Source organism: Nannospalax galili, unplaced genomic scaffold (assembly GCF_000622305.1).
Source record: "Nannospalax galili isolate Female #2095 unplaced genomic scaffold, S.galili_v1.0 scaffold685, whole genome shotgun sequence".
Classification (NCBI taxonomy): Eukaryota; Metazoa; Chordata; class Mammalia; order Rodentia; family Spalacidae; genus Nannospalax; species Nannospalax galili.
The window spans coordinates 2,963,025-2,974,070 of record NW_008353482.1 but is presented as its reverse complement, the minus strand read 5'-3'; the positions used below and the strand labels follow the sequence as shown (position 1 = coordinate 2,974,070).

The following is an 11,046-nucleotide window of genomic DNA, read 5'->3' as shown; positions in this document are numbered from 1 at the left end:
TCCCAGGCCTGCAGAGCACATAAGCGAATTTGCTCAATGCAGCCAGCTGGAATTTCAGCTTGCTGAATTCCTGTGGAGAAATTACCCTGGCCAAAACCTGGTCATAATTCCAATCTATATATCCAGGTGGTGGGTCCTGCCCTGGTTGAGGTCTTAGCTGTTGATTATGAGTGTCATTTCTTTTAGCTTGCATTAGGCACTCATCTCTAAATAGGGCTTCCCATTGTACGAATAATGGACTGGGGAGGGTAGATCTACAAATGTCTCTCCAATCCTGGGGAAGCAGGTTAGTATTAAATGTTTGTAGTATAGATTTAGTCCAAGGAGCATGAATGCCATCTTCACATACAGCTTGGCTCAATTCCTTAAGTTCCGCTGCAGGAAGCGGATACCATGCTAATGGTCGCTGCCTGGTTATTTGTAAATTGACAGGAAAAGCTTCTATTGGTGGGATTTGGGAGTCCTGAGACAGCTGAGGCTGGGAATTTTGAGGCTGGCAGCTTTCACTGTCTCTAAGGCTAAACATCTGCTCTGTGGCTGTAAGGCGTTTCTCCACAGGAGGCAGTCGAGGTGGAGGAGGAGGAGGGGATTTTACCCGAGAATCTTTGGTAGCTTTTGAAATTTGGGCATTAGTATCTGGGCTTGTTGAATCAGCAAGAGAGGGGTGAGGATTAATTTTGTTGATGGGTGATTTTTGTCTGACTTCTGTTGAATCTGCTACTGGGCAGTCTGTAGGATTATTTTTATTGCTTAAAACTTCTCTTTTATTATTCTCTGGTGCTTGTAAGCTTTTTTCAATTCTAGGTGGGTTTTTTAAGCATTGTTGGATGGCTGCCATTATCGGGAAAAAGGAGAGAGGAAAATTATGCTTTTCTTGGGTTTCTTTCTTATATGCTAAATGTGAAAGAAAGTTCCACACCTCTGGATCAGATATGTCTGCTGATAAGAACCAGGGTGCAAACCTATGTACTTCATTTCAAAATTTTAAGCTTTTCTCTTTTGAAATTTTAAGTCATCTGGATCTGAGCAGAGTTTTAAGAGAACGGATCTGACGTTTTCTCTGTCTTGATACAGAATTCCCCATTTTGAAGGGAAGATATTTATTTATTTATTGTGATAAGCCTCTAGGTTTGTAGAAAAAAAAAGTTGTAGTTTTAAATCTTTTGTCTGGGAGCCACTTTTGAGCTGCAGGTGCTTGGCAGGGGTTAGTTAATTTGATTTTCACTGAACCGGTTTTAGCTGTGGCTTGAATGTCTTGGGGCAGGATAACAGAGCTGACTAGAGGAATCTGTCTGACTCCAAAGCTTAGGTGGAGATCCCTGGAACTTTGGGGTTTTTTTTTTCTAGTAGTGTTCAGATAGAAAAGTGGGGTGAAATGATGGTTCCCAAAGGAACATTCCTGAAATTAAAATTTCAGGGGATTCCGTCTGGTTCCCAGTCACAGGCCTGCCCGCAAATTTGAGGAACTGGCGGCCACCCTTGTGGCTTTTAACTGGCCTTTGCATTACCAGGTTTTGATATTAGAAAGATATCAAGATAGAGGTCTTTTGTCCACACCTGTATAGGCAGTTGGGGTCCGTTAGGGGATCAGAGAGCCCTTCAGCTAACACCAGGGGGTAGCCCTGGCCAGAAAGCATCAGTTGTCTCTCTGTTCCTAGCAGTCCCACGTAAGGACTTCAGACCGGAAAGAAAAGGAGGAAATTTAGAAGAGATTTTTGTTACCCTCCTGAGGGGGAGGGATACTCACAGATCCTGCGTTTCAGTGGGCACCAGCTCCTAGCTGGCATGAGGTTCAGAGGCTCTCACATTGGGCGCCAGGTATGGGGCACGCGGTCCCGCAGGGATCGGTCCCCTGGTCTCAGTCGCGCGCCCTGGAAGGCTGCGAGTTCCACGGGCGTCTGTCTCTGGCCTCGCGTCGCTATCCGCCGCTTTAGTGCTGAAAGTCTCACAGCATCGCGGCTCCGTGTCTGTTGTGGCAGCGGGTCTCTCTGCTGCTTCCCTGCGTCTTCCGTGGCTCTCTACTGCTGGGGCTTTTTGCCCAGCCGGGTCCCACCCTTATTTCACCCGTGCACTTTCCTCAATATGCGAGTTCCACCGGCCGCTGGACCACGCGGGAATAGTGCGAGGTGGCTAAAGCTAGGGCTCCGTGAGTCGATGACGGAGGAATGCTGCCCCCCAGAGAGGCTGGATCACCGGCAGTGAGAGAGAGAGACGGGACTCAGCTTAGTCCGTGTTATAGCTCTTTAGTAAATGACTCTGCTTGGCTCCAGGTGTCAATGTTTCAGCTCCTAGCTTCTAGTGATCCAGCTTTCTATTATTGAGAGAAGACTGGGATATTTTATACTGTAGGGGCAGTGGTAAAAGCTATAGCTGATAGGCACTTTGTGAGATACCATATTCACATATGGAAGTGGGCTCCTGCCATGCTGCCAGACTGCCAGACTGCCTGAAAAATCACACAGGAAAGCATGGTATTTCCAGAGCCAGAGGCCATGTTTATGTTGGGGCATTGGCGGGCACTTCAAAAGGTGAGTCAGGAGGATGCTAGGAAAAGCACTCTATTGTTAAAAGGAGTCCCTGCATTTACGCTGAGCCCGTGGGCTATCCGGTCATGGAGGAACTTCTACTTCACACAACAGGGGTCCCCAACACCCAGCCCAGCCTGCCATTGAATTAGACTCTTCAGAGCCTGTGGAGGGAACCTGCTTCCCTTATATGAAGTATCTATATGCTGAGTAGAGTGTAAAAAAGATAAAGTAGGAATGGCATGAAAACAGTTTTTCCTTCAGAATCAACAATATTTCTATCATTTCCTTGAAACAGAGTTTATATAAGGTCATAATAGTATTTTTGAAGAACTAGATAAAACTGGTCCTTTCTCCATCTGTGACGTATTATAGGGATTCATGGGGAAGGATCCACCTTCAGCACACTGTGTGGCCTCCTCCTGTGGGATATCATCTTCATGGATGGAATCCCAGACGTCTTCAGAAATGCCTACCAGGTAACCTGCTAACCACCAGGGGCCTCTCCTACACAGGCCTGTCATTCCTGTCCCCCTGTGTGCCAAGTGTCTGTGGCCGGCAGCAACCTGGCTTCTTGGTCTTTTGGATCCCTCGTAGTGCTAGTTCGTAGTGCTGGTTCCATTGAAAGAGAAGGTACCTTTTAAAACGGGACTAGTAGAATTTAAAACATAAATATGTTAAATTTGGAACTCTAAGTCTAGTTTCCCTTCAGCATTATATTTTGAATTTTTGGTGTCAAGTACCTTCAGCTGCAGTCTCCACTGAGCACCTGTTGGAGCCCAGCAGCCTGCCAAGGGCTCTTACACTGCCACGTGCCAGCTGTGGTTCTATTGATTTAGTCCCAAAGCAAATTATCACTAAAAACCCAGGATAAAAACCTGCCTTAACATCAGATTTAATCATCTCTTCTGAGGAGAAAAAACTAATGTATCAATCGCCCAGTTTCAAAAACTGTAAATACTGAGCATTCCTCTAGTTAATGAGCTCTTCCCAGGCACACAGTGAAAGTTTGCTTTCCCTGTGACACAGGCATCCCCACTGGATTTGTACACAGACAGCTTCTTCACAAGCAGGGGTCGAGCCCTGGAGGCCAGGCTGCAGTGGATCCACAGTGCCCCTGCAGAAAACTTGCGAGCCTGTGTGGCAGAGGCCTGGCAGGCTCAGGAAGGCAGAGTGGCTTCCCTGGTCAGCTGGGATCGCTTCACTTCTCTTCAGCAAGCTCAGGTAATAGTTTACCTGCATGGCTTTTCCCATGGCATCCTTTCCACTTGGGTCTGACCTGTGGCTAATGCAGGGAAGGCAGCTTCTTTGTCCCTGTAGCTGCTGACCTCTGTGAGGAATCATCATGCCCACATGCTAGATCCAAACCCCTTCTTCCCAACATGGTCCCACAGGATGTCCCCACCAGGCAGAGGCCTGGTAACTAGAACTGGCTTTCCAGAGCCAACTGTGGCTCTGGAGCCTGGTCTAAGCAGCCCAGGCATCTGTGGTGTACTGGAAGCTGTCTGCTGAATTGCACACTGGTGGTACTCTGATGCCCCTGGAGCCTATTTCGGGGTCTCTGATCTGCAAGATGGCTAACTCTGATTTGTTTTGTACTTAGGATCTTGTCTCCTGCCTTGGGGGTCCTGTCATCAGTGGCGTGTGCAGGCTCCTGGCTGCTGACTTTCGGCACTGCCGAGGGGGCCTCCCCGACTTGGTGGTATGGAATTCTCAGAGCCATCACTGCAAGGTCAGTAGAAAATCCTATTTGTAATTTTGTCAGAGGCTGCATTCTAGACGTTTTCTTCATGGCTGTTGACAAAATTGAATTCCTTGATAGCCACCTGGCTGAGGGCTGGGGTTCTCAGGGCTTCTCCACTGAGTGGCTCACTAGTGACCAGGCAGCTTGTCTCATCAGAACAGGTAAGAGGAGCTAGGTGCAAGCAACATAGTCAGAGTTGCACATTACCTCATCGTTAGGGTGGTAATCCATCATGCCAGCGGCATTCTGTTGTCAGAACAAGTTGCCAGGTCCAGCCTACACCAAGAGAGGGCACCATCACACAGCACATGGACACCAGGAGCTTTTAGATACTGAGAGTGAGCGCCTCCTCGTGTTCCTTGGGAAACCTCACTTGCCTCACCCTGGGCCCAGTCCTGCTGCCCTTCCTTCACTGGTTGGCCCTCCCCACCCGAAAGCAAGTCTTTCTCTCTCTTATTTTGTCCCAGTCTGTGACTCGTCTTTTTTTTTCTTCATTCTTCATTTTCTGCTTGCTTGCTCGCTTGCTTGTTTGTTTGGGGGACAGTGTCTCACTATATAGCTCTGTCTGACCTGGAACTCACTATGTAGAGTTAAGCTTGCTTGGAACTCACAGAGATCCACCTGATTAAAAGGGTGGGTCACCTTTTTAATGTGGGCCACCATGCCTGTCCTCATTTTATTTTCTTAATAGTATCTTTTGATGATCAGAAATTTTAAATTTTTACCAAATTCAAGTGTTCTTTAATGGATCATACTTTTGGTATCAGATAATCAGAAATACTTGTAGGCTCTGAGGCCACAAAGAGGTTCTTTGTTGTATTGTTCTAGAAAGTTGTATGTTTTAGGTTTTGTATTCTGTAATCCATTTCGAGACACTTTTTGTACTGCTGTGGGGTGTGAAGTAATTTTCGCACATGCATATCTGATTGCTCAGCGCCATTTGCTGAGATGTCTTCTCTGCTGAGATGCTTCTACATCTTGGCCAGAGCTGCTGCTCCATGCCTGTGTTTGTCTCCTACTCCACTGATCTGCTGCTGCAATACTGGATTGCTGAAGGTTTACATAGGATCACTGCACGTTTATGTGTATGAGTGTCCTGCCTGCATATGTAAGTGCAACTGTGCATACAATGCCCAGGGAGGTCAGAAGAAGGCATCAGATCCCCTGGAACTGGAGTTATGGATAGTTATTAGCTGCCATGTAGGTGCTGGGAACTGAACCCAGGGCAGTGCTTTTAACCACTGAACCATCTCTCCAGCCCCTCTGAATATTTTTTTAAATCAGGAATTGATGAATTTTGTCGATTTTTAAGAAATCTATTTACATTATTAGGTGACTTTTTACTTTTAGTATGTTAATAAGTTTATATTACTTGGTTTTAAAATATTTAAAAATTTTTTCAAGTGATTTTTATTTTTAATTATGTGTATCTTTGTGTGTCTATATGTGGGTGTATGCACACGAGTGCAGATGCGTACAAAAGCCAGAAGTGTCAAATAACCCAGGAGCTGGAGTTACAGGTGGAGTGGTTGTGAGCTTCCTGATGTTGCTGGGAATTGAACTTTGGTCCTTTGGGAAAGCAGTAGATGCTCTTCACTGTTGAGCCATCTCTCTAGCTCAGTTTTAAAATCTTAAACATGTTCATTATATATCCTAAAGAAGTACTAAAGGTACATTGTTCACTTGCATAGTTTTATATAGTACTTAATTATTAGCTCTCACGTGACTCAGAGACAAATGTCAGCAATGGTAGAAAGTGTTCATCTGCCTGGGGTAGGGGGTTGACACTGCTACTGACTACAGATGGCCATTTCAAAGCTGCCTTCCCAACCAGTGATATCAGAGCCATCCAAGGAAGCTTAAAGACAGCTACAGATCCCTTTACTTCTATCCCCAATGCTCTGATTCAGAAGGTTTGAGAGAAGTTCAGTGAATCTGTTTATCCAAAGCCTCCTGGGTGACTTGTGTGCACAGCCAGACTCAGAATGAACTACAGAGTCAGGGCGGGCCTTTCCAGATCCAGCCTAGGTGGCTGTGGATAGCTAAACAAGGAAAAGCACATCGGTGTTTCAGAGCATGAATAAACAATCTGATGTGGGAGCAGGTGCTCAGGTGTGTCTTAAAATAGCCTTTGTCTACTGTGGTCAGGACTTAAGAACCATCAGCTTTTCCTGAGTCATGGCTGACCTTATGATCCGCAGGTTCTGTCCGCTTGTTGCTTTACCTCAGCTGTCACCATGCTAGCCATAGTTACCACAGGCACAGGGGCCACTGGTCCAAAAGCCTGGTGAGGAGCCAAAGATTTCTCAACCACCCATTCAGGTAGGAAGATTTTTGTTTATTATGTTTTAAGAGTGCCAGGCCTAAATACTGAGTAAGGGACCAAATTTTAATTCTTTAACCTGGGCATCTTCTCCCTTAATTTGGAGATACTGAAGAAATTGCCTGGCTTCTCTGCTCCTTTAGAACGAAATAAGTTAGTATGTTTGACCTTCCCCCTTCTGCCACCTGGGCAGGCTTTGGCATACTATTTCTATGACGGCCAGCAAATTGTCTGCCCTGGCTCTTTTCCTGGTACCAGGAACAGAATACAGCACCATGACCTTGAAAGAATAGCCTCAGGCTTGCCAAGATCCACTTCCTGACTCTCTTTAAGTCAGCTTCCTGGTTAAAGGTGAGCTGCTTCTGGCTGGTGAGCCTAACTTTGGAAAACAGGTTTGGTTGGTGCCAGGATTTCTTTTAAGAGCATTCAGCCCCTTGGATACCCAGAATAAAGATGGATTATTCAGCATCCTGAAATCTTCCTGCAACACCCACAGCCCTATTGTGATGCTGCCTCACACTGTCCATTGTGTGGGCCCTGGGGGCAGTCTCCTGGGCTTTGACTTTGACTTCCTCAGATAAACTTTACTAGACTGTGATGTGCTATGCTTTTTATATCATGGTGGATTTGATTTTTATATACTGTTAAGAATTTTTGCATATATGTTAATAAAAGACAGTAAATTGGTAGTTTTAATATCTTTGGTTTTGTTTTTTTTTTAAATTTCAGAATGATAGAATTCTGACCCTCATACAATGGAACATACCTTTTCAGTTTTCTGCAATAGTTTGTGTAGAATTAGTATTAGTTCTTAAATCTTTGGTAGAATTTACCTATAAATTCTTAGGGGCCTGCCTGGCATTTTCTTTTCGGTAATATTTAAAACTATACGTTGAGTATGGTGACTCTTGTGTTGAAATCTTATCACTTGGGAGGCTGAGGCAGGAAGGATTGCCATGAGTTTGAGGCTAGCCTGGACTACACAGTGAGTTCCAGGCAAGTCTAGGCTATAGAGTGAAACTCTGTCTCAAAAAAATAAGAAGTTGCCCGGCATGGTGGTGCATGCCTTTAATCCCAGCACTCTGGAGGCAGAGGCAGGCAGATCGATCTCTGTGAGTTCAAGGCCAGCCTGGTCTACATAGTGAGTTCCAGGCCAGCTGGGGCTACAGGGAGACCCTGTCTCAAAAAGACCAAAAAAATTAAGACTATAAGTTTCTTTTAAAATTATTTATTTTTATTTTATGTGTATGAGTGTTTTGCTTGCAAGTATGCATGTGTACCTTGTGAATGCAGTACCCACAGATGCCAGAAGAGGGCATAGAATCCCCTGGAACTGGAGTTACGGACAGTTGTTAGCTACCATGGGGTTACTGGGAACCAAACCTGGGTCCTCTGGAAGAGCAGCTGGTGTTCTTTCCTGCTGAGCCATCTCTCTAGCCCCATGTATATTTCCTTGTGATCAGCATAGGACTATTCATTGCTGTCTTTCTACCTGACTAAACCTAGGGAGTTTGTGTCTTTTGAGGAATTTGTCTATTTCATGTGAGTCATTCAATTTATTATCATCGTTGTACATGTTTTTCTCTTGCTTTCATTTTACTCTATAGAACCATTATTTCCACTGGTTTATATTTCTGATATTAATCTGTCTCCTCTTTTCTATGGCGTCTGGTGGGAGGTGTGCAAGTTTTATTCAGTTTCTCTGTTGTGGTTTGTTTCATTGGTTTCTGCCCTGCTCCTCCTTTCTCCTGCTTATTTTAATTACAGTCTTTGAGGTAAAAGCTCTAGTCAGGGCTGATATTCTTCCTACTCGAGGTACATTTAAATTTAATGTCATTACTGAAATGCTTGGTTTTGAATCCTGACACTTGTTTTCTATTTTTCTCTCCTCTTTCTCCTGTCTTTCCCTCTTCTCTTATTCCCTTCTTTTCCTCCTCCCTTTCCCCTCCCTCCCCACTCTGTTTTTGAGACAAGGTCTATATGGCCCACAGACCTTGAACTTGTGATCACCCTGCCTTGGCCTCCCAAATGCTGGGATTACAGGCTGGCCATCAGGTCTGAGCACCATTCTTCTAGCTCGTGTTCTTAGCAGCATATTGGTTTACACGAACTCTGAGCATGTTTCTCAAGTGCCAATTGGTTAAAAAAAAGATTGTGTCCAACGAGTCTCTGAAACTTACTGCTTACCTTCAGGAGGTTACATCATTTAATTTGTGGTATAAATAATCTCGCAGCAGCATATTCTTTGTGTTTCCATACATTTTCTATCTACCTTGTAAATGCTGTGACACATTAATTTTGCTTTCTGCAGCTGACTAACAGTGTTTATAGAAGCCAGTTCTCCTTGCCATTCCTTTGTGCGGATCGAGATTTCCTTTCAGTTCTAGAACTGGAGATGTGCTGCTTAGAATTATTTTGTCTGGGAAAATAACTTGTTGGCAATTGCTTTCTTTTAATCCTTTAAAGACATTGGCCCACTGCTCCTGATGACAAACATCTTTTTTCCTGGCTGCTCTAAGACCCTCCCTGTACTCATAATTATCAAGTTTAATTACAGCATTTCTTAACATGGTGTTCTCTAGGTTTCTGGGCTTGGAGTTCATTGAGATCTTTCTTTGATCCTTGGGTTTCTAGTTTACATTGTATCTGGAGAGTTGGAGTCATTATTTAATCAAAAATTTTCTGTCACACACAAAGGCACAAAAGCACATTTTCTACACTTTGCTAGATTGTTTTTATTGCTGTCTTCTAACTCAGCAGTGAGCAACAGTGACCCAGCTCCTGCCTTCCTTGAGCTGGTACATAAAACAGTTTGGGGGCAATCAAGGTGGCTCATCAGGTAATGGCATGTGCACACACACAGATGTAGTAGTAGTAGTAGTAGTAGTAGTAGTAGTAGTAGTAGTAGTAGTAGTAATAGTAATAGTAGTAGTAATATAAAATAAAAATATTTTTTTAATGTTGAAAAAATAAAGTTTTACCCTAAAATAAATACCATGAAAGCAGTGCCCAGGAGGATCCTCCTGAGAGACAGGGTGGATCTCTCTGAAATGAGCCTTGAAAAACAACAAATCAGGATTGTGAAGATCGGGGAGAAATGTCTGCAGCAAGGGACCGCATGAGAAGTCCTGGGGTAGGGCTGACATTGCTGTAAATTAGGAGACCTTTGACTGGCAAGGACTGGATCCTCATTTTTAGGTCAGGATAGGCTGTTTAGATTCAATTGCAAACGTAACAAAGAAACGAGGGGGCTCAAAACAGGGAGTAACAACCCAGTGCCTGCTTTGAATCAACCCTTCAGTTGCTATACTGACTCAGTTGCTAATTCTCCGAGCTGCCTAGTTTCTACAGAATAATTTCTCAGCTACATATGTGTTTTCTGTAAACATCTCAGTGGGTAGAATGACCAGTTTGCATGTCAGTGAGGGTGACTAGCTCGTCTGGGTCCCTGCCAGTCTTAGTAAGAGACTGATGACTCTGCAATTTTTCTTTCAGCTGGTGGAAGTCAAAGGCCCCAGTGACCGTCTCTCACATAAGCAGATGATCTGGTTGGACGAACTGCAAAAGCTGGGGGCAGAAGTAGAAGTCTGCCACGTGGTTGCAGTTGGAGCCAAGAGCAAAGGTCTTGGCTAAAAGCTGTGAAACCAGGAACACCTGGCCACCTACTGGCGTGAGATGTTCAGGAAAGTAAAGCTGCTCACGCTGTATTTATATATGACTTGTCTTTGACAGCCGAGAGTTTAATGACTCATCCATGTACAGGATCTGTATGTCACAAATGTCGTATCTGGTTGAATATGATATTTGATTCCACGCAGTGGGTGAATTTTCTAAAGTGTAAAAAATCTTTGTGTTCATTGTAGGACCTGGATGCATCTGTGTTAATAGACTGAAAAACACTAGAGAAAAACGAAACATGATTTACAACTTCAAGTTTTTAATGAAAGTATCACAATATTTCTACTAAATATATTGGCAACAAAGATTCTTGAATTTGAGTTTGTTTTATGATTATCTAAGAAGGGCAGAAACAGTAGTAAGGGAGGAAGGATCCAGAGTGTTATATAGAAGATCGTGCTGTTGATGTATCAAGCTCTGGGTCATGTGTGCTAAAAAATTGTGCCCAGATGTTAGAAAAAAGTACTCCATGTGTTCTGGTTATTCTTATTTTGTCAGAAGTTATCGGTCTAGACCCTCATTTAGCCTTCACAGTTGATTGGATACATACAGAGATGGTTCCCTCATCAACATGCTGCTCTGGGCCCATTAGCTAAAAGGCTACTTATCAAGTCAATTTGTCCATGAACTGAGCTGCTGCTGTGTGGGTACAGTGCATAAAATAGCAGAAGGGTAAATATCATGTGTTTCTAGCTCTGTGCAGAGAAGGGTTGAGAGAGGAAGAAATTATGGAAACAACTAATTACAATATAGTAGATGGCAACAGTTACTGGAGA

The 11,046-nt window shown here is 44.1% G+C and overlaps 1 protein-coding gene across 2 annotated transcripts in view; it reads left to right on the top strand.

Moving 5' to 3' along the window:
* Fan1 (FANCD2 and FANCI associated nuclease 1) overlaps positions 1-10,303 on the top strand; it is a 64,216-nt gene extending 53,913 nt beyond the window's left edge. For both annotated transcript variants that reach the window (XM_029554803.1, XM_008850612.2), the window contains exons 11-14: positions 2,901-3,004; positions 3,555-3,749; positions 4,129-4,257; positions 10,088-10,303. In XM_029554803.1, coding sequence (XP_029410663.1) covers positions 2,901-3,004; positions 3,555-3,749; positions 4,129-4,257; positions 10,088-10,225 — 566 coding nt within the window. In that variant the 3' untranslated portion in view covers positions 10,226-10,303. The remainder of the gene's footprint in view (positions 1-2,900; positions 3,005-3,554; positions 3,750-4,128; positions 4,258-10,087) is intronic.
* The last annotated feature ends 743 nt before the right edge of the window (positions 10,304-11,046 follow it).